The following is a 24306-nucleotide window of genomic DNA, read 5'->3' as shown; positions in this document are numbered from 1 at the left end:
TCACATACATGATTATTAGAACATTTTTTTATGTTGATTTCTTTTTTAAAATGTTATTTTTGTTCGATAAAATTTTATTTTTAATTTTCAAATATTTAGTTTAAAAATAAAGTTAATTATTTCTGGCAAAAAAATTTAAACTTATTTAATTTTATTTTGAGAGAAATAAAATATCTGAAATTTTATATTTAAAAATATTAAATTAACATTTTGAGAATACATATTATTAATAATAATTTTAGCTTCTATGTGACCACTTTAAATAACATATAGCCTCAATTTTAAAATCATATGTGCTTTATATTCATATTTTCTTTATTATTTCAAATTCTTTTATTTTTTAATATTATATTTTGTACGTAAAATTTATGTTATTCTTCCAAATATTTAGTTTATATATCAATATGATTCTTTTAATGATTTTGGCTTTTTCTAAATTTTACATTGATTATAAAAGAAACAATTTTTGAAAGTTCTATAAGTAATATATAAAATGGTGATTAACATATTTTTCTTGGTGCTTCAAGATAATATATGGACATTCTCAATAATTTACGGCATCAAATTATATATAATATATGTTATTTGTGAATATTTTCAGTTATTTCTGTTTTTTAAATCATGTGTTTTAGATTTATATAGTTATAATTGTTTGAAAGTATTGCATTTTTAAATTAACTATTATATTTGTTTGTTATTTTTATGTTAATTTTCGAAACTTTATTTTATATAGTATAGATTTGTACATGATGTTTTTAACTTTGTAAGTTTAACTTATTTGATAATTATTTATATTTTATTTTGAAATAAAAAATTTCGTAATATTAACATTTTTAGAAATACCAAATTGAAAAACGATTTGGTATATTTTTGGTGCTTTAAAATAATATGTGAACATTCTCAATGATTTATAATATCAACTTATATATAGTATATGTTAGTTTGAATATTTTCAATAGTATATAACCTAAAATTTGAAAATCATGAGTTTAAATTTAGATTTATATAGTTATACTTGTTTGAAAGTCTTGTATTTTTAAATTAATTATTATTTTCGTTATTTATTTTTTAATTTTCGAAAAATATTAAACATTATGTTAACTTAATATAGTATTTATATTTTTGTAAATTTACCTTATTCGATATTGATTTATACTTTAGTTTGAAATAAACATTTTTTGGTAATATTAACATTTTTAAAAAATAGTAAACTTAAATAATAATTTGTCATACTACGATTGGTCGTTTAAATCCTATGTGGACGCTCTCGATGGCTTATAGCCTCAACTTTTATATAGTATAGATTAATATAATTTATTTGATTAATTGTATGATATATTTTGATGAATTTTAAATTATAAAATATATTTGAAGTCAATTTATTGATTTTCTTTATATAATATTTAATTTAATATGAAAGTTATTTAATTTAAATAAATGTATTTTTATTTATAAAAATACAAATCAAATAATACATTAATTTAATTGGTTTGATATTGATTAAAATTATTTTGTAGCATCTAAACATGCAAAAATAAATTTCCAATTTTTCATAAATTTTTTGAACATTTTAGTCAATTATTTGATTTATTAGATAATTTGAAAGAAAATTGATAACAAGTTATTAAAAAGATAAGACATAATATTTTGTATTATTTGGACACATGATTATATATTGTGTTGCTTGGAAATATAGATAATATTATAATATAGTTTCTTTAATTACTTTATAATAATAAGATCTATTTAGTTTAAAATTTTATATAAAAAATGTTGGATCCAAGGGAATGTTGTGTTTTAACTTTTAATACAGAGATTTCATACTGATTAAGCTTTAAGAGGTTTGGAGGTAGTGTTTATGTACTGTATTGAGATTTTGTGGACAAGAAATAGCCCACCAAAGCAGAATAAATGCGGGGTCCTTCCTTTTCATCTTCCTCACTTTTTTATTTGCACTTTCAATTATTTTAATTAGTGATAATGTATTAAAGTCATAAGAAATATTTAACTTCTAAAATGTTGCGACTTGACAAGAAATATTACCTCCGTAGTAGTAGAGAATCGTCATACAGATTTTTGCATCTCACATAACCACATGTTTGTTAAGAACTATATTTGACACACTTACATGTTATTAAGTAAGGATCAAGTTGTTGAAATATATTCTCAAAAGAACATCACCACACACTTATAATAATCAGCGGTCTTGTTTTTTTTCCCACAAAGTTGAATTTTCCCTTCTTCGGATTTTCCATGTTTTATTAAAAGAATTTAGATGAGCAACAGCATAATTCTTTCCACAGGGATCTCTTTCTTATGTCACGAAACATTTATAGATCAATCAGTATATATAGTAAGACATCTTGATGACTCTTCTTTTTCATTTATTCACGACCTTACAATTTGTAGGGTTTATGACTTTATACAAACTAAAAATAAACAAATATTTATAGGAAATAATCAAACTCCATATACAAAGGTGAATACAAACACTCGTGACATTCCATGAATCAATGTATTTTGTGTTAGTGGGATTTCAAACTTTGATGATAACTTAGGGGGAGGCCTTGGTTCAAACACAGTCACACAATTTTAAAGAACTTTATGATATTTATCGGGATTAGATCCAAGGATTCCATCATTCCATTAGGCTTTCTTGAGCTTTTACAGGAGATCGGGCATGTAATCGGTCGTATATATAAATTAATCTACACTTTTGTCAAAAAGACACGATAATGGTATGATATATCAGAGATGTGGTGAGAAAGCTTTCAGGAAAAGAACATAATAAACATTGTATATTTGTTAGAAATACGAGTTCTTATCTTTAGCTAGCTAGCTTTTTGTTCTTGTTCTACACTTATGATATAATTTCATCCCTTATATATTAAAAGGAAAACATTTTTAGAGAATAACCTTAAATTTGTGTATTATTTACAATTATACAATTATGATGATGTGTCAAAACCATAATCCTCTTCAGCCAAAATAATAAATCCAACTTTACTTATTAGAATAATTACAGAAATTGCCATTGGTAATTCTATGACACATTACATTAATATTAATATTTCCGTATGATTTCACCTTTCTATATGTTACCATTACGTTCAATGCATATTTAATCTAACGATACTAAAATGGAGATATACTCAACGGAGAAGTATGCCACCTCAGCTCAAAAAATCAACCAATCAAACTATTTTAAACTTCCATGTCATTTTATCTTTATACAAAAATTAAAATTTACGGTATTAACCAAAATAAATGTTTCGACTCATCGTCTACTTTCACGTAACTTTTTTAATGCTATATGTTTCATAAATTGTGATGTCTACCTTTTGAATTCTTCTAACAATATTAAAAGCGAGATATACTCAACAGAAAAGCATGACACCTCAGCTCAAAAAATCAACCAATCAAACTATTTTAAACTTCGATGTCATTTTACCTTTATACAAATATTAAAATTTACGGTATTAACCAAAATAAATGTTTTGACTCATCGTCTACTTTCACGTAACTTTTTTTAATGTTATATGTTCCATAAATTGTGACGTCTACCTTTTGGATTCCAGCTGTCAATTTAATTGTTTTCAGTTTCGGCCATGAAAACACCAATTCTTCAGCTGCCACAAATCAGAAACTGGTTCCAGATATTATAAATTCTAGAATGAACTTCCCCTTCCACTTCTAAAGTTAGGCTTCTAGCTCCTTTCTGCAGTGATTTCCGTTAGAACCTTAAGCGGCAGCAATACATCCTCAAACGAAATTACTCTAACAATTCAATCTGCATCTCCGCCGGACCTCCTAAAACGTTGTCGGACGGTTTCTATGGCTCTAGAAAGATCGCAAAATCATGGGAATCGTACTCCTCATGTTTGATGAAAAGGTAGTCTAAACCTAACGCCTCTAATCAATGTTTTCTGTTTTTGCAGAGACGGTCTACAATTTAAGATCAGAGTTATCAAATAAGGTGATCTAGCAAAAGATGATGGTAGAAGATCTTCGTGTGCAAGCGAAATGGGCGGTTTTACCGGAGGTGGCGAAGCTCTTGCCCTTCCCGAACTTTTGCAATATATTTCTTCAATCAAGGCCGATTGCATGGCACGTCAACAGGTATGCTAACATGATCATTTACTATGAATTCTGCCGGAAATGTAACAACCTAAGTGGTGTTTTTTTTTGCTATTCTCCTTAGGCGAATGATGCACAGCTTAGCACCATGGTTTCTGAGCAGGTACAACTTTTACATAGTATCACTTTATGTGTTTTTATTATCTTTGTATTCTTTTTGTTGTATAGGATGTAGAAGGTATGACTGTTGTTGATATACAAGGTTAAATGAATTCTCTTCGTGTGGATTCCAAGCATTTTTACTGCCTCACTTTTTTTGAGAAAATATTTTAGGTGTAAGATATATATAATATAACATTCTTTGTGCTCTTTTATAGAAGCTAACATCACTTGATGGTAAAGAGAGATTTGCCTTAGCAGCTGTTTGATAAGAGATTGATAATATAACATTCTTTGTGCTCTTTTATAGAAGCTAACATCACTTGATGGTAAAGAGAGATTTGCCTTAGCAGCTGTTTGATAAGAGATTGGGAGGCTAAGGTTTGTATATATTCATTCTAATATTTCATTTACTTTGCTTTTTGTGCTTACATGAAGCGGCCAGAAAGCTTTAGTTCCAGAGTTATTCTTTGATGCCAAAAGTATGGTTTATGACAACTAATCTCAATAGCCTTTAGAAAGCATCTGCTTTAGGGCTGCAAAGAGATGGTCCAATCAGATTACCATTCATGTGTTTCTTTTCCGTGAGGAGTCTCAAACGAAAAGGTTGAAAAGGATGTTTCAAACAAGATTCAAGATTCCATATCAATTTCTCGACACTCATCCTTTTGTAGACTCTTTAGTCCAATCTGATTACCATCTTTCATCAGAAGTAAGTAGCATCCAAACTTTCATGGGAGCTTATATACTTTTTGATTTTTCTTTTAATACAAAGTTAAAATTTGATATGCTTTGTTAATTATTTAAGGTAAAGCATCAAAATTTTTTTATCTCGGAGATGAGAAGGCTTATCAAAGAAACGCAGTATACGCTGCTGCTGTACATTCAAGCTTCTCATGCGTCTGATTGGACTGATAACAAAGGAGATAAAGAAGCAAATCTGAGTGTCGAAAATAGTCGAAGGAGATACATTGATGGTGAACATTGGTTCGATGTTGAAGGGACCCAGGATTATGGGAGTGAATAAAGATATGTTGAGAATGCAACTGATCAGTCTATAATAGATCAGTAACCGTATTCCTTCATTGATTTGACGGATCTAAGTTCTGTTTTGGTAAAAGTTTGAGACTTATTCCTTACACAATATCTGACCATAAAATGTTTATATTTGACTGAGATGGTTAAGTTTAGATTTGCCTGGGATGGTTGTTTTAGTTTTTAGGGCTAACTCTTGTTACTTCTTTGGAAGATAAATATATCTTATGGTGTTTTTTTTTTCTCTGAACTAACTTTACGCTACCTTGAATTTTCTATATGTTTTACTCGCTGAAGAGACTGAGGTAAAGGATTGTCCGGATGATTTTGGAAGAGATGAAAAGTTGGATTTAGATGACAAATGAATCAGAGTATGATGCTGATGAATATGGTTGGGAGGAGTTTGAAGAGAGATAATTAAGACAAGAGGATCATGAGTTGGTAAATCAGAGAACTGGAGGAGGAAACTGAGGCAGAGAAAAATGCAGGTGAGTTTGCCGACGAGATTGGAGATGGTCTGATCTTGAGAGTGAAGGTGATGAGGTGCATGCTTATCAAGAAGTCAAGTTTGGAGAAGCTGTTGATGTGTAAGAAGAGCATCATGATGTTCTCCATGATAGACGTAAGCGTAAAGATTTTGAAATATTTGTTGGAAGCTTAGACAAAGGTACTACGGAGGAGGATTTAAAGAAAGTATTTAGTTCCTGGGCAAGTGACTGGATTTAGGATTATGAAGAATCCACGGACAAAGAAGAGCAAGAGTTATGCTTTTCTGCTTTTTGTATTTGTGGATTAGGCAAAACGAGCTGTTAAAGAGCTTAGAACCCAATGGTAATCGTTTACACTTTAGTATTTAATGGAGCGTTTTGTAGCTTTACACTGAACATCACTCTCTTGGCCATTTTATGTTTACCCATTATATATAAGGATTAACCATATTAGGCAAACATGATGCTTATTTTTTTTGTTTTTTTTTTCAGTTCTCATTCATCCATGTACATCTTCTATGTTTCCTCTCATTTTAAGAATTAATCAAATTTATCATCTCAAACTCAAGCGTGCAATATTATAAAATTATGTAGATGCATGGAATAATAATCTTTACCAATCAAAACCCGGAAAAAGACACAAAAGCCAAAAATTGTGAGACACACATGTGATTAAGATACGTTGCATAACCTGGTTAATATAAATTAGATAATCTCCAAATGTGGTAAATAAATAAATACGGATGGAAATGCTCCTCGGAGAATCGGCACGTGAGCCACCAATGATCTTGCATACATGGGTAACCGACAAAAAAAAATATTGTTACTGAACCAACAACATAAATGCGGAAAAGTAAATATCGAGTTTGAATGTACAATTTATTTTAAGTTTGTGAACACCTATAAATTTGTAAGTTTTTATCCAGTTAAAATTTGTTTATTTTGCTAAGAATAATATTTTCCTCGCAGTCATGGATTTGTTACTGTTGTTTATTTAATCACTAAAGTTTAATTTTATAAATTTCTAACTCCAACAAATTAGATTTTTAAAGTTAAAAATAAATTTCAAACAAAATACATTAGTTTGTTTACACATCAAAAGAACAATATATTTTAGTTTATAAATAATATTAGCTGAAGATGACAAAAAAAAAAAAAAAAAAATAATATTAGCTGAATATTTATATGCATCTATATGTAGTATAATCTATATACTCAAATATAAATGATACATTAACATAAAAATAATATTAAAAATTTAGATTTTTTGCTTCTCCAAATAAAAGTATTAACCACCTCATATGAATGTATGTATGATTTAGTTTTCTCTCTATTCTATCCAACAATAATTTCTTCCTGAAAATTTATGTAGATACTGAACTAACATACATGAAAACTATGAGGCCAAAAGAGATATCACCAAAAACTTAACAGAGACAATAAAATCTTTGTTGATTTCCAAGTTTAAACTCTGTATTTTTTTAAGAAGGAAATAAGCAATTGATATCGTATATTTATATTACACTAAAAGAAAATATATATAACAATATAATCCGCGCGTAGCTCAGAAATTGACCTAGTTGATATGTAAAAGTCTCCACCAAAGATTATGATCTGTTGATTTTTTTTTTTTTTGTAACTTCAAATCTGTTGATCTTTACTGATCTTTTCATTAACATCTTTTTTTATTATTTGAGAATAATTTTTATTAAGTTTGCTCTCATGTATGAATGATTAACAAAAATGTCATTATTTAGGTGTCATCATGAGAGTCTTTTTCACATATTTTTTAAAAAGACCCTCTATTACCTAGAAATAATTACATGTAATACCATTGTTCATTAAAACTATATATGTATTTTACTTTATACTATGAACCCCTTCGTATATGAATATACAAACATGATGATATGTACATAAATGTAATAGAAGTTTGGTGTATAACTTTATATATGAATAACTGTAGAATACATATTATATATGTATATTCTACCTATTATAATAAAAGATTTTATATGTTTTTATAATAGAATATTCTACGTATTATATACAGGGGCGGATCTACTTAAGGTAAGTATGGGGCAGTTGTCCCCCATGAAATTTAAAACTTTCCTTTAAATGATGAGTATATATTTTAGTTGCCCCCATTGAAAAAATAATTTCTGCCCCCGTAACAATATCTGTTCTCAATGCTCAATTCAAAATCTCCATTATTTCCATCTTTTACAAGGCCATTTATGATATTTCTATTAGAATTATTATGTTTCCATATTTGATTTACGAACATTAAACCATTGTTTCCGTTTTATATAATAAATAAAATCAATTTGTGTTTGTTTTGTTTTTGTTTTTGTTTTTTGAACTTAAGAAAATCAACTTGTTGCTTAAAAATAAGTAGTTTTATAACATCAAATAAATATCTATTTATTTAATAAGTTATAATAGTCAGTTTTCTTTACTTTATCATAATATATGCAATGACAATAAAAATATTATTTTCATTTTAGTTTTTCATATATAATTATTAGTCCATGATTGAGAAAGAAAACACTATTTAGGAAAAAAATTATATGATCTGAATATATATACTTGTATTTTTCATATCATGAAAAACGTGACTTTTTATATTTATAATTTCTGATATTTTTATTTTGTAATTCAATTATATAAGAACAGTTTTAGTTTTCCATACAATGGATCTTGTATAATACACTTATAAGTTGATAGAAAATATATTTATAAAATATTTAATACAAATTTTGTTAATGATTATTAACTGTTTGCCCCCGGTAAACTTTTCTGCTAGATCCGCCACTGATTATATATGTATATCATTAAGTCATATATGACTTTTATCATGGTACCTAACTTATAATATGTGTTTCGTTAATTACCAACATAATATATGCGTATTTCTATGCTCTGCTATATATATATCAACATAATATTTGTTCTGTCCGCATTGTATGACTATATTATCTAAAATAATCTCGTTGCATACATAATCATTACTCTAACCACGTTAAAAATAAGCGTAAACCTTCATTTGTTTTCCAAAGTTGAAACCAGTTACCAGATATTGCAATAATGTACCTAGTACTTATGATCTATAATCTTAGTTAACTACTAAATTGAAAAACATTTCCTAAATTGACTACTATACCAGATATTGCAATAAAACATTTCCTAAATTGACTTCACAGCAAATTCAGTATAAATCTTTAACTTACATATTGCATATCAATACTATAAACTAGGCCTAGGATTTATTATCCGAGATCTGATCCGGATCCGCTCCGAAAATCTGGATATCCGGAGGGGCCGAATCCGGATCCGGATAGTAAAACGTTGGACAAAACCGGATCTGGATATCTTGATTTTTTAGTCCGGATATCTGGATCCGTAATTTTTATTAATAATTATTTTATAATATTATATCTATAATATAAAAACTAATTTTATTCATTATATTTTCATTTTTTATAATAGTATATATAAATTTAATATAAATTTTGTAATATTAGACTTAGAAATAATTAAAAACATTATATACATTTTTTATTTTTAAATCATTGTTAATATTTTATATATATATTAATATTACTTTTAAAAATAAAAAAATCCAAATCCGGATCCGGATATCCGCCGGATATTACAATTTTTAGAAGGATATCCGACATCCGGATATCCGAGAACCCCAAATCCGGATAAAAATAATAAAATCATGGATCCGCCGGATAAAGATCCGGATCCAGATATCTTAAAATATCCCGGATATCTGATCCGTCCCAGACCCTACTATAAACATTAATGCATACACAACATAAGTTATATTTGTCTCACCACGTTAATCTTCAGTTCCATTTTTTTTGTTTAAAGGCTTGATTTTGAAATGTAAATTTCACAAACTATATTAAATTCAAGTTCACACTAGAATTTTTTCTCCACTGCATATTCCAAAAAAAGTAATGATTATGGTTTGAAATCTTTTTTTATGCACACAAACGTTCTTTTAAACAAACTTTTCTTCCTCACCAATATATATATACACATATATATATATATATATATATATATTACGTGCACCACTATATGTTTATCAAATTTAATGCAAAGAATCCGTTTATGTTTTTTATTTGTATTTTATTTGGAGTTATTGTTAAGTGTTTGCATATTTTCCATAAACATTTTCTATTCTTAACAAACTATTGCCTTTTGAACGCACACAATCTTTAAAAATATTCTCTATTATCAAAAACTAAATCAGTTGTTAAAAAATCATGCTTATTCTTTTATTTTTGGAAGGGGGGAATATGAATACTTCTTCAAATTTAGCTTACCTATAAATGAAATTCTATAACTGATTTAATGCATCATTAATTAAGCATGTACAATATTTGTCTTTATAATCTTGCATTTTTACGTTCCTACTTAACCATAAATAAAACACCCGGGTAAAAACCATGATCAAAATATATGGGTAAAAAGCTATGATCTTTTGTTTTTTTTGACAACGGATAAAAAACCATGATCAAAATATAAATATGAATTTATATATGTTTAAACTGTAAAATATAAATGTTCAATTTATATAAAATATAAATTAGTATGTCAAGATATTATTTTGCACATATTTCATATAAATAATAAACTAATGCATATTCAAAATTCAATACAGTAAATATATGATAAGAAATGTGAGTAATACAGTTGACGGTATAAAAAACAAAATAAAATTACTCAATATAAAAAAAGATCACTATTTTGTTTCCATATGTTTAATTTAAAAAAAAAAAAAACATGTGTTCAATTTAAATTTTGTATAATAACTCCAACCTATTGTCGCTTTAGTTTAATATCACGAGTTGTATTATACCTATCATAAGAACTTCAAAAATAGTGTCTCTATCGTTAACGAAAATCTTTCATGAAATTGGAGGTAATGTATATTCTCTCAATAACCCCTACATATATTTGACCACCTATAAATATAAAATCATTGACTGAAAATTTGACCGTCACTTAAGCCTATTTTGAGCCATGTCTTGCAATAAAAGTGTTAGTTTGCTTAAAGATGTTACAACCGTATAAGAGTGGATGTCGTGTTCAAGTTATGTTGCTTCATTCGTGGAGGCGACATACCAGTTACAGAAAAATACTTTTAAATTGATCTTGACTGAAGAAACTGTAAATAAATTAATGATTTCTATTTTCATCACCAAATTTTACATTTATTAATCCAATTGTTCTAATTTTGTTTGTGGGATGCGAAAATACACTATTTTTGCAATAACGTATACCACTAATAATATAAAAACAAAAATTTTACGTACACAAAAATGAAAATAAACACATGCGCGGTTGCGCAGATCAATGTCTAATTTCATTTAAAACAAAATATTAAATAATTTTTTTGTCCGCAACATAATGCGGATATTGACCTAGTTAATACTAATTCTAGAATGACAGAAAAAAAAGCCAAGCCACATCGTGTATAAATCAAAACAAATATATTTTTTTTATTTTTTTTCTTACTGTTTCTTCTGTTATTGAATTTGCAATTTTATTATTGGTTTATATATTTTGATTGATTTAGAAGTCCATATAGTATTTATAAATCCAAGTAAAATATGCAAATCCAGAGGTTTTCCTCGGATTTGAGTCTTTGTATTTTTAACTAAAAAATCCAAACAAATCTATTCAAATCTATTATAAAATCAAATATATTAGTAAATCCGTACGATTGAATAACACTTGATTTGATATAGAATTTATGAATTATTAAACCAATAACACATGATTTTAATACAGATTTAAAAATCACAGAACCAATAACACTAGATATAGTTCGGATTTTTAAATGAGAAAAAAACAAAAATAGCACTAAATCAAGTTTTTGTTCCCAAACTAGCATTCAAGGGCAAAAGTCACAAAATAACACTTAATGTTTTATCAAAAGTCACAAACTTATGGTTTAGAGTTAAAGGGTGGAGTTTAGGATTTAGGGTTTAGGGTTTAGGGTTTAGGGTTTAGGGTTTAGAGTTTAGGGTTTAGGGTTTATCGTTTAGGGTTTAGGGTTTAAAATGTAGGGTTTAGGGTTTAGGGTTTAGCGTTTAGCGTTTAGGGTTTATGATTTAGAGTTAAGGATTTAGGGTTTAGAGTTGAGAAATGAGGTTTTGGGGATAAGATTTCAAATTTTGAAAAATAAAAAAATTAAAATTTTCAAAGGATAAACTTAGAAAAGTGCTATTTTGGTCATTTTAGTTTTTGAATGCTATTTTTTTGATATAAACTTAAAAAAATGCTATTTTGGAGATTTGTTTAAATCCATTAAAATACAACAACTAATATTCTCTGCTAAAAAAATAATTAGTTGTAATTTATGTGAAAAGATGAGAAACAAATCGCGAACGGGCTTGTCATTATTTTGAGCCACCTTCAACGAAGCAACTACTTTTCCATCACCATTTTTCACCAGAGACCGTCGTCGTAGCCATTTTCAGATTATGCGCTACTAGAACCCAAAGTTCAGATCTGGAGGATCCAAAGATCATGGGTCGGATCTTCGAGTACTTCGTCGTGTGCGGACTGGGTCCCGAGATGCGAACCCTCGACGGAGATCTCGGATTCCACGGATTGGATACCAATTACTTGCCTTCGCTTCTAGACCAGTTCCCTTCTTCCGATCATTCTCTCTACCCTCCCCCTCCTCCTCAGCTTCCCACTGTAAGTTACGATCAAATCACGATTTCGATTGGGTTTAGGTTTGGAGACTTTCGAATTGGATCAGATTTCTCTAGTTGCTAGATTTAATGATTTTCAGCTTCTTTCGATTTGAATAGTGTGTTCTTCCTGCCGGTGTGGCGTTCCATTCGTCTGGGTTCGTTTCCAGCGACCCTGTGAGCTTCCCGCGGAGCTACCCCATTGTATTGACGGGTATATGTTGTTGCATTCTTTAATGGAGACGTCGTCTTGCTTGCGTTGCGTGTTTGATTTGTATGCACTTGCTTCAACTGTTTGTGGTTATCTTCAATCCACAGAGGGTGATGGAGCGAAAATATTTGTCAGTTGCATTGCGTTTCGGGACCGAGTCTGCGAGGATGTTACTGAAGCTTATCGCTTACCTCCCAATACATACGCTGACAAGTGTATCTGTATTGTCTCTCACGCCCCCAATTTCCGAGCTCTTCGGGATTCTCTCGAGGAGATTTTTGTTCTTTGCTTCTCCTCAGAAGGAAGCTGGTAAACACACTCTGTGCTTGAAAACATAAATCCTTGAACTTTGCCTTGCGTTACTCTACAAAAATATGAAAGCAAACCCCATTCCTCTGTTTTGAAATTGATGTTAACCTTTTCAGTAAACCGTTGTGGGATATTATCGCCTATATGGTATCTAATGTGCCATTGCCGACTCCCGGAAAAGACCGAGTCTTGTATGCTGTCGAGAATTGCCTGCTCTCGGTGGAAGCACCTCCAGAGGACAGTCTTCCTCAGGCAGATGTATGACTTGTGCTTTTGTCTCCTTCTTGAATACTTTTGCTTAGCCATTTTGTAGTACCAGCTATGCAAGGGTGATAGTTCCCTGGTTTCTTTCGTGTTTCTCCAATTAAGTAATGTAATGTCTGGTATGGTTTTACTGGATGCAGATATCTCTCCAACCTCTTGTACAATGCTTGGATGTCGACAACTTGATTAAGCTGTTTACATCTGTACTAGTTGAACGGAGGATTTTGCTTCGATCTAACAAGTAACTTTCTCATAATGAGTTTAAGTGACATTTTCTAAACGTGTTTTACCATTAACATTTTGCATTAACATCTTTACTTTTGTTTTGAAACGTTTACCGTATGCATGTCATCTATGTTTAAGCAGCACCCTTATTTTGCTTCATTTTGAATCTCAATAGGTATTCGCTTCTGACTCTGGTGTCAGAAGCCATATGTCATTTGATTTATCCTTTCCGATGGCAGGTATGTCTTATTCCACTGATGAGATCTTAATTGTTCCCTTAAAACATAAATTAACGCATTTGTAAACTTGTGAATCCAAGAATTACATTGTGATTGAAAATTGGATATCTTGATTATAGATATAAGATGAGAACAAGCAAAGCTAATTGCATTTCTACTGACTAAAACATTTCTTCTGATCTTTATTCTTTGTTTCGATGTATGTTTGTGAAGCAAGTCTACATTCCTTTACTATTTTTTAGTGGAGTAGACTACATTGATGCACCAACACCTTATATGATGGGTCTCCACTCTGATGTTGATACATCAAATCTTGCTATGGATGGCGTGAGTCTAATTTTAAGTCGTACTTTTCCTCTTCAAAATGTATGCTATCTGATATTTGGCCTCACAACATTCCCATTTTTAGGTTGTAGTGGTGGATCTTGAATTTAACCAAATCACTACTTCGGAGGAGATACCTCCGATACCAGAGCCTGAGTTCAGCGCTCTGAGAAACGATATATTGAAACTACTGCAACCTAATGTTGTGGGGATCGATCACTTGAGGGGCTTTGGTAATTCTGTTGAGCAGGGCCCTAAAAGCCTTAGCAAACCTTGGGGAGAGGATCATGACCTTCAACTCAGGTGACTTTAGTAAACTTTGGCATATGTTTATCAAAAAAAATTCCATAGGAACTTTTTGTACTCATGTTATCTGTTTGTTATACAAAATCCATTTCATCTCGCAGGGTTATATTCTTAAAGTTTTTTGCATCTATCTTGGGTGGCTACCGCAATTTCATAGTATGTGATTTTCACTCTTTACTTATATATTTATTCACCCCTTTCGCATCACTTATACGGATTAATTAATTAGGAAAACAAAGTTTTTAGCACTGATGCGTTTCTGAAGAGACGGTCTCGATCCACCAACCAGCCACCGGAGCCTATGGTAAGCTAACTGTTTCATGTATGGTCAAGTATATATTTACAGTACCGTGTATTATTACTCGACCTGCTTGCTCTCTATTGTTCCAATCTGTATGGTAATCTGTCTTTTATATTCTTACTATTGAATTTTGGACTATTTACCGTGTTCATCAAAAAGTGTTGAATCTAAGTCACGTTTTATCTGTTGAATAATTGTTGGTTATTGTTCGTCTTCCATTGTTTTCAGTTGGTTCAGTTCTTGGGCTCTTTCGCATTCCTCGATTATCTTGAAAGGCGTCTAGGCTCTGATGAGAACAGTACCAATCTCCTCGAGAAGTTACAAGATGCTGTTGGAAGGGGTCAAGATGCCATGTCAATTCTGCCTAAATCTTCTATGGAGCCTGAGATAATCACAATAGCTGATCCGGATGTAGAAGAACCAGGTGCATTTTGATCTTTTGGTTTTTAGAGCGCATAAGCTGAATGATACAGTTTTAGGTTTTATCATTTATAAGGAACTACCGAGAATGAAAAGAGTTCTGATTGATACAGTTTTAGGTTTACCATTCTACATATTCTCATGGGTTTTTGGCTTGCCACTAGTAGTTGAACTTGGACAGAGACTAAAACAAGTTGGTGTAGCATGCATAGCAGTATAAAAATAATCAGAATCTTTCAGACTGTTGTATTACTTCTGAGGAATTGTTGTATGCCTAGTGCCTACTGTGTTTGGGAGCATGGTCTGATCCAGCTCTATTCTTTTTTCAGCCACCAGGTATACCTATGACAGGTTTCCTGCGAATGTTAGGTCAGAGGAACAAGAAGAAAAGCGAAAGCAGATCCTCGCGGCAGCAAGCGGAGCTCTTGAATCCAACGGAAGGCATTCTCCAAGGTATATCCTGTTTTGCTTGGAACAGCAATCTGACTCCCTTACTTAATTTCTATATCTTCCGATTGCAGCTCACCGCCAGGGAAGAACACTAAGGAAGACAGTTTTAGTTCAAGGGAGAGGGCGGTAAGTGTTGCATGTAATCTTGTTGCTCATGCTTGGATAGTAAATCAAACAAAACTCATCAATGCACATAAATTAATTAGGATATCAAATGAAAAATTGATTTCTACAACTGTCGTAGTATATTATAGGATGCTATATCAACTCCTGCATTATCGTTTTGGTCTTCATTTTTTCTTGTGTTGAATAAGATTGATAACTCAACCAAAAATGAAAAAGGTCCACAAGACTTCCATTCTCTTTTTAATGATATTGCACTGATTACAGGCAGAGAGAGATCGCATGGTCTTGGATATAAAAGTCAAGTTGCAGGTATAGTTTCCTTTGCAAGTTTATAAATTGGACGAAGTCAGTTGCTACCTCCTTCAAAAAAAAAATCTTTCTATTTAGACCTTTGTGATAAGAAACCTTAAGTATCCAACTTGAGAGAAAGTCTCTCGTGTGGTGAGATTTACTTAGCCCCTGATAATCCTCAAATTTCTGTCAAACTTGACAAATAAACACACAAGATTTAAGAATATTAACGTAAGCCAAATCAAGCTACACAAAAACTCTAAGCATGTTACCAAACTTGTCCAAGGATAACTTTCTGTTATTCTAAATATAACGATCTAAAGCATGTGCAGTAAAATTTCTCCTTAGAAAAGGTAGTTGGTTTACTTTACCCGGATTTGTCATGATACCAGTCCTAGCAAATAAATTTATATGTAATAGGTTGCAGTGAAGATTAAGTCTATGCCACTCTCTGATTGCATTGGTTTGTTGTGGTTTCCAGGGATTATGGCTCCGTCTTCTGAAACTGGGTTCAGATGAAGATCCTCTTTCATCATTTGAATACGGCACGATATTGGGTATGTTTCATATCAGTGGGAATGTGAATAGATGTTCATAAGATTTCGGCCGCATGAATTGGTTAAATAAAAGAATGAATCAAATTTGTATGCTTAATCAGCCAGATAGTATATACCCAAATAGTGGCCATTTTGACTGTGTTATTTCTGCCTCTACTGAAAAAAAAACAAAGAGCTGTTCTTGTCTTTATTGAAAATTAAACACACAAACTTTGCTCATGCAGCTCTCATTGAATCTGATGCTGAGGGAATTGGTGGGAGTGGCTTTATCGAGTGTATAAGAGAGCATCTGAAAAATTCGGTAAGCGCAACAACTAGCAACTGTATGGATATATACTGAGCTGGACCTTACTGTATAGTTGATTTATTTCTTGCAGGACTGGAATGGTGGATTGACTGTGGAGCAGTTCATTGCGGTCAAAGAATTGGTAGGTAATTCTATCTGTATACCTAGTTTCTGAATAGCTTGCACTTTAGATGTGCATATTTTGCGCAGTTTGTATTCTTGGCTGTTAATGAAGAATTATTTAAACTCTAAGAATTATACTCTTCAACAATTATCGTTCATTGTTAAAATCAGCTCAAAATGGCTGTCAGCCGTGCTGCTTCAAGGAACGATTTATCGACAGTCCAGTATGCACTTGAAGTTTCTGCAGAAATGTTTAAGAAGGATGCCAATAATGTCTCAGACTATGTTCAGCGTCATCTCATCTCCATACCCATCTGGGAGGAATTGAGGTCTGAAACCCAACATGTTGCGGCTTCTCTTAGTTTTTTTCTTAATGTTTATGCTGCTTAGAAAAGTTGTTATTGACATACTGTGAGTTCTTCTGACAGATTCTGGGAAGGTTACTTCGAGTACCTCATGGAGCAGCCTGCAAATGAGTGAGTCTTCTTAAGATCTTCTATTCATTAGATAATATCAACTATTTGTTCGTATACTTGCTCCTGATCCTCGACATACTGAGAACTATATTAAACAAATGAGCTGGTTGAGACAACTGTAAATCTTAAAACTTATGGTGGTTTTTTTTGTCATGGACTCTTGGTAAATGAAGTTCTGTTAGCATACATGATCACTTCGGTTTTTTTTTTTTTTAAACATCTCAGTCTTTCTATTGATATTTTGGCTCTAGCAAGGGGCTCTTCACTTCTTTTTTTGTGGTAAACTAGAGCGTTAAAAGAAAATTATGGGGAAAAGAGGGTTCATTTTAGGAATTTACTTTGTATTTGTTGTAGATGTAATGCTTAATTGCGTATAGATTCTAAGTAATTTCCGTGTCATGACTCATATGTGTCTTTCCAAAATTTCCCCTTAAGGATGATTCTTCAACTTACCGATTGTAGTCAACGTACTTGAAATATATTCCTGTTAGCCATATATCATCCTATTGTGTCTTACATTATACTACCAATTGATTGGATCATCATTAGCATTACTAATTGGTGTAACGCATTATTGTACCATCTCAGCTCAGTGAACTACGCTACTTTGGTCACAGCCAGACTAATCATAGTGGCATCACATATGGTGAATTCTTATTTTCAAAGTTGACTTATTCTTCACCTTCGTTTACTGTAATGGGACGATTACAGTTTTCTTGTTTACTTTATTTAATGCTCTTTTGCAGGCTGGCTTGGGACTTTCTGATACAGAGGCTTGGAACATGATAGAGACAATAGCAGAAAAGCAAAAACTTGGATACAAATTACTGGTAAATTTAGTTTTGTTTAATTGATTCTGCAGTTTTTGAGAATTGACTCCTTTTACTCCATACGAATTACAGCTTTCAAGCTTTTTAACATTTTTGGAAACACTAACCAACTGAGGAATAATATTTTTGTTGTATATTGAACTTTTTTTCAGATTAAACTCAGAGGGTTCTTGTCGCATGTTCAGCAACTTCGTGTAGGCTATTGGGGCGCTTCTTCATTTAAGCAACAGTCTATATCATCTGGGTTGCCATCACCACGTCCAAAAGCAGATGCCTCTGATGAAACCCAGCAACCTTCAGAAGCTTCTGGAAGGAGTTGGGTTCAGAGTATGTTTAGCAGAGATACAGCATCAAGAGCTAACTCGTTCAGTCGTGTTCGTAAGTGGGTTTCTGATAATGCTTCTTCAGGTATGTCCATGATTAGCTCCTCCCTTTTTAGTTGCTATTCTGGCTTGTTGTTGCTGAAGTCAGTATACTAATCTTGGCAAAACAGACATAACTGCTGCTGCACAGAAGAAAATCCAAACCAATGTACGTGTTCTGAAGGGTCACAGCGGTGCCGTCACTGCCTTGCACTCTGTGACAAGAAGGGAAGTCTATGATCTTGTGGGCGATCGCGAGGATGCTGGGTTCTTTATCAGTGGCAGTACAGACTGTCTGGTCGGTATAAAATGCATAGTTACACGAATGTTTATATGGGTTTTTTTTTTCATTCGTCAGTTTTTAATTGTTTTGTTAGATTTTCTTTGCAACTATACATGTTAGTATCATCGTTGAGAACACACACATTGATGACTTAAAAGTATTGTGTTCTTTTTGATCTAAAGGATGCCTGCATCCTCTTTCTGTTAGGCCTAAAGACCATTGCCTATAGGGTAAAAGGGGTAGTTCATTCTTCTGTTGCTAGCATTTATTTAGATTAGTGTATTATTCTGATATTAATGTTACCGTAGTTGTGAATATAGATGGAATATTTGGAAGAATAAGTATACCGAAATAAAACTGGAACAGTAATCTGTATGATACTTCTTTTCACTCAAGGTGGTGATTGTGTAGTCAAATAGGATAGTCTTTCATTGTTTCATTTCTTGGAATTCAGATAGATTTAACCGTAGTTTTGTGCAAATTCAGAATGGGTAACAACAACCTAGTATCCTCTTTTGATTGCTTCCTGAATTTGTGCAGGTTAAAATCTGGGATCCAAGTCTGCGTGGTTCCGAACTTCGGGCGACACTGAAAGGACATACTGGGTACATATTTCTAATTCGATTTGAGGAGTTGCGGGATTTAGTTAATTTTCTTTTCTTTAACAGTGCTTCCTTCTTTTTTATTTTCAACTTTTGATTTTGATGTAGAACCGTGCGTGCTATAAGCTCTGACAGAGCAAAGATAGTTTCAGGATCAGATGATCAATCTGTTATCGTATGGGACAAACAGACACTTCAGCTTCTAGAAGAACTGAAAGGCCACGATGCTCAGGTTTCCACTACGCTCTTAATGTTTAGCAGATATTATTATGACATAATTCAACAGGGTAAATTATTAATGGTCAACTCAGAATAAACATGTAGACATCGAAGTAATTAACTAAACAGATAACTATCAATCATTGGAATTCCGTTTGGAAAATGTTGGAGCTGCCACCACTAGCATCTGCACATTGACAATTGATCGACGATGATTTAAATTTGTAAAGTTTAGTATCATTGACCAATCAGTAATAAGACACCGAAGAGGAAGCTTTTATCAACTGTTCCATCATGTACATTCAAATATATTGTGCAGGTTAGTTGTGTGAAGATGATTTCAGGTGAACGTGTTCTCACTGCTGCACATGATGGAACGGTTAAAATGTGGGATGTTCGAACTGATATGTGTGTCTCAACTGTTGGCCGATGCTCTAGCGCTATTCTTTCGATTGAATATGATGACTCCACAGGAATCTTGGCTGCTGCTGGCAGAGACACGTATGTATACTATATTACACATAAGTAACAAATGGATTTTTGCTATATTGAATGTCACTTACGGATTCAGCTATATGGTTGGATAAATAATCAGGATCGCAAATATATGGGATCTTCGTTCAGGAAGACAGATGCATAAACTGAAAGGGCATACAAAATGGATACGGTGAGACTCACAATGTTCACTTGAATATGTTTCATTTTGTGTGCTCTTTTCCTTTTCGTACAAGTTCTTAATATATATAGGGTTCTAAATACCGGTTGCTTAATTTTGTTATTTAAGACGTGTGACTTGTTTGATAAAATCGTGTCATTTCTGCAGATCAATTCGAATGGTGGAAGATACCTTGATAACAGGGAGCGATGACTGGACAGCAAGAGTGTGGTCTATCTCCAGAGGATCATGTGACGCTGTTTTGGCATGCCATGCTGGGCCAGTACAAGCTGTCGAATACTCCACACTCGACAAAGGAATAATCACAGGTCAATGATAGTTTCAGCTAAGACCAATTCTGAAAATAACTATTGAGAAAAAGCAATGATTTCGCAAAAAAACATGAAGGGTTAAAGGTAGTGCATTGCTGCTGTGTTTTTCTTGCAGGTTCGGCTGATGGGTTACTCCGGTTTTGGGAAAATGATGACGGTGAGAATCTCATTATCATATAAACGTTATGGTGTACTATCACAACTTGCAACTGTAAACATTTAGCTCTGCGAAAATCTCATAATATACTTTGGTCTTCTTGGTTCACAGATGGCATTAAATGCGTGAAGAACATAACGCTGCACAACTCTTCTATACTATCAATCAACGCTGGTGAACATTGGTTAGGCATTGGAGCAGCAGATAACTCAATGTCTCTTTTCCATCGTCCTTCTAACGCTGGAACCAAAGTCTCAGGCTGGCAACTTTACAGAGTACCACAAAAAACAGCCGCCGTGGTATGATGACGATCCTCTTTTCACATAAGTTGAAAAAAACATTTTTTTTTTTGCTACTGCGACTGAATGGAGTTTTGTGATTCAGGTGAGATGTGTTGCGTCTGATCTAGAGAGGAAACGGATATGTAGCGGTGGCCGGAATGGAGTTCTCCGGCTTTGGGATGCGACCATCAATATTTGATTTGCCTTCCACATCTGTGTTATTCCTGTGCATCTCTTTTAACTTTTTGTTGTTGTTTTCTTATCTGTTTGCGTTTCTATGCCCTTTTGAATAATTTTTTAGCTTGTTCTTTTACTCTGGGTGTTTTTCATTTATGATTTATCTTGGTATACATTTTTTACTTTTTGCCTTTTTTATGGCCTTTGAAGAAACATTTTGATTTTGATTTTCTTACTTTTTCTTGGTGTAATCTTTTTATGTTTAATTACTTATAAATATGTTTTACCAGTTCTTATTTCGATTGGTCTATCAGTAAACGAGATTACATACATGTTTTAACAATGATTCTTATTTCGGTTGTGCACTTTGTCCTTGTTCAAAATCCTCATGGTTAACTTATTGTAAAGTATAAATTACATATTTCTTGTGGAAAAGAAATAATATATTCAGTCAAAGACTCAGCTGAGGAATTTGTCTTTTGATGTGTTACGCGTCAGCTGAGTCATAAAAATCATAATTTTGATGAAAATTAAAAATCATAAAAATCATAAAAATCATAATATAGTGTAATTTTCATCAAAATTATAAATCATAAAAATCGGCCGCCGAGCCGCCTAGGCGGCCGCCCCGATTTATGCCAAATCGGTTTAAAAAATCGGATATCCGATTTTTTCCGTCTAAACCGCCTAAATGACCGCCTAGCCGCCTAAATGACCGCCTAGGCGGCCGCCTAATTTTTTTTTTTTTTTTCAAATTTTTTTTTTAGTTTTAATAATATTTTTATTTGTTTATTTGATCTAAAATTTTATAAATATCATTTATATTCATAATTTTGATGAAAATTACACTATATTAAATTTATATATTCTATTTGTGTGTTTTATACAATCATAAACATGAAAATGTATTAATGTTATACACAATTAAAGATTAACATGTTTTATAACATAGTAAACCATCTAAAAATTCCGCCCCGCATAATTTCCGATTAATCCCCGATTTTTTCTTTAGGCGCTAGGCCCAACCCGACCGCTCGACTAGCGCCTACCGCGCTCCAGAACAGGGGTTTATCTACAGTAAAATATAAAAACAAACGAAGAAAGAAAACTTATTATTTTGGAATTTCAAAAGAATGTCACAGTGATATGATAATTTTAAGAAATTGTAGCAAAGATGTTCACATCACAACAAAGATTAGTACATACCTAAGTTGACATTTATTTCTTGGTCGCAAAATAAAATAAGTACAAAGAAACAAAACACAAATAATATTACAAAAGCATGTTGTGTAATAAAAATTAATCTCTAAGTCAACCCATCATCCGTTGACCCATTGGGGGAGCCATCATCTCTTGTTGTTGTCGCTGCCTTTGCACATTCCCACTCCATCCTAAATACACCAAGATATTATATACTATAAGGCAACCAAGCATTAACAAACAAAAAACAAGTTTCAAATTATTAAAAAGATTATGTGGGAGAGAAATAGGAGATGGTCAGTTTACCAATGGCAGGGTCAAGGCCACGGTTCTTGAGCTCACGATATTCTTGGCAAAGTGCACAATATTCACAGAAGCAATGAGTGATCCAATCTGGAGCTGGAGCATCCGGTAACCCGAATTTGCTTCGGATCTTGGCCCGGAATGTGCATGAGTAAACACATGGTATCCCAAATAAACAACATATCAAGCCGTACAACATTCCACCCGTTCCACAACCTGAACACACATATACATATAAATAAACAGAAATGCAGAAATAAATTGTTTTGATTGGTAACATTGTTCAACTACAGAATCATGACAAGATAAACTGCGTCCAAGAAATGCAGAAACTTAATCATATATAATCTATATGCATGATGTATCGATGTACATTATATATGAATATATATACTTACTTGTTGCACCTTCATCGGTAACTTCTGCGATCTGTCCAAATGTGACGAATGGAAAGAAACATGTGATGATTGCTGATAAAAAAACAGACAACAAATGAAGGGATGAAAATCATGATGTAACATTAACGGACCATTACGGATAAAATAATTGAAAAGTTCGGTGTCTAACCATTTTCACCATCGTTCATGCAATCAAAAAGTCCTGAAGTCCAGTTTTGGTTAATATTTACCGGTCGGGCCATTTGTGGTGGTATGTAAGGTTGGTTACCCATTCGACCGGGATTGATATACGTAGGTTGAACCGGTCTGGGCATATTTGGTACTCCGCTTGATTGGTTAAGCATTCCACCATTGTGAGGATATTTCTGCTCGGTGTCGACCATTTGCTTTTCGTACACCGGTGGTTCAGGTGCAGGTGTGGATGAAACATCGGATTGAAGTTGTTGTGCATTCTGGGACTCGGAGTTTGATCTGGACGACCCATTTGTAAACCAAAGAGAATAGATTAGGGTTTGAGGGAATAAAGGATTTGCTTTCTTCTACTTTTGCATTGTGAAAGAAACTTAGAATGAAGTTTTGACTTATATAAAAGTTGATCCTATGCAACTTGAATTTGTTTGAACTTTTTTTTACATCTTGCAATTTTTATTTATAATACAACTTGATCAATGTTGTATATATAAATAAATTTGTTCTCATTATTATTTTGATTCGTTTTTTCTTATATTGAAACTAGCTCTACTGTCATGATTCTTTGAACATGGACCTATGTGTCTGGTGTCTACAATTGTTTGTTGACGTTTAAACTATTCTTGAGATGCCCCACTATTTACGAAGAAAATGGGCATATGAAAGCCAAAGCCTTTCCGAGAAAACTTGTTTGGCTTAGGATGTTATGTATTTTAGCTGAGGACCAAGGCAACATTATGCCTTAAATGATTCATTTTTGATGAAAATATGACGTATGTTTTTTTGGAAAACAAAATGGTTCATTTTAATCATTAAATTAGATAGAAGTGTGAAGTTTATTAAATAGGGCTTTTCCAATAATTAGACCGGCAACCGGTAAATCATAATGTAACTGGTTAAAAGTTCATAAATCCGCGAGGTCTGAAACT

General features: G+C 32.3%; 1 protein-coding gene, 1 long non-coding RNA gene and 1 pseudogene across 3 annotated transcripts; 2 read left to right on the top strand and 1 right to left on the bottom strand.

Moving 5' to 3' along the window:
- The first annotated feature begins 4225 nt into the window (after nucleotides 1–4225).
- LOC125589003 lies at nucleotides 4226–6194 on the top strand. The gene is made up of 2 exons (XR_007325208.1): nucleotides 4226–4948; nucleotides 5045–6194. It is a non-coding gene; the product is annotated as an uncharacterized LOC125589003 (long non-coding RNA).
- Nucleotides 6195–12170: 5976 nt separating this feature from the next.
- LOC106405926 (DENN domain and WD repeat-containing protein SCD1) lies at nucleotides 12171–21583 on the top strand. 2 transcript variants are annotated; one of them, XM_013846482.3, is made up of 31 exons: nucleotides 12173–12485; nucleotides 12602–12695; nucleotides 12800–13001; nucleotides 13118–13259; nucleotides 13406–13506; nucleotides 13666–13729; nucleotides 13943–14056; nucleotides 14139–14356; nucleotides 14461–14515; nucleotides 14589–14663; nucleotides 14889–15084; nucleotides 15410–15533; nucleotides 15602–15656; nucleotides 15921–15965; nucleotides 16429–16504; nucleotides 16729–16805; nucleotides 16882–16932; nucleotides 17085–17242; nucleotides 17342–17389; nucleotides 17978–18035; nucleotides 18136–18219; nucleotides 18372–18627; nucleotides 18713–18879; nucleotides 19405–19469; nucleotides 19575–19698; nucleotides 20005–20186; nucleotides 20281–20352; nucleotides 20509–20669; nucleotides 20788–20829; nucleotides 20941–21128; nucleotides 21214–21583. In XM_013846482.3, exons 1-31 carry the CDS (start codon nucleotides 12312–12314, stop codon nucleotides 21307–21309), a joined length of 3564 nt encoding a protein of 1187 aa, XP_013701936.2. In that variant the 5' UTR covers nucleotides 12173–12311; the 3' UTR covers nucleotides 21310–21583. The 2 variants fall into 2 exon arrangements, 1 of the variants encoding a protein (XP_013701936.2); XR_002655957.2 differs by lacking the exons at nucleotides 20281–20352; nucleotides 20509–20669; nucleotides 20788–20829; nucleotides 20941–21128; nucleotides 21214–21583 and having other exon boundaries at nucleotides 12171–12485; nucleotides 18713–18883; nucleotides 20005–20082.
- A 515-nt stretch (nucleotides 21584–22098) lies between these two features.
- On the bottom strand, nucleotides 22099–23729 carry LOC106405232 (annotated as a pseudogene).
- Between the last annotated feature and the right edge of the window lie 577 nt (nucleotides 23730–24306).

Source organism: Brassica napus, chromosome C6, assembly GCF_020379485.1.
Source record: "Brassica napus cultivar Da-Ae chromosome C6, Da-Ae, whole genome shotgun sequence".
NCBI lineage: Eukaryota > Viridiplantae > Streptophyta > Magnoliopsida > Brassicales > Brassicaceae > Brassica > Brassica napus.
The sequence above is the reverse complement of the archived record's forward strand: the minus strand, read 5'-3'. Positions and strand labels throughout refer to the sequence as shown.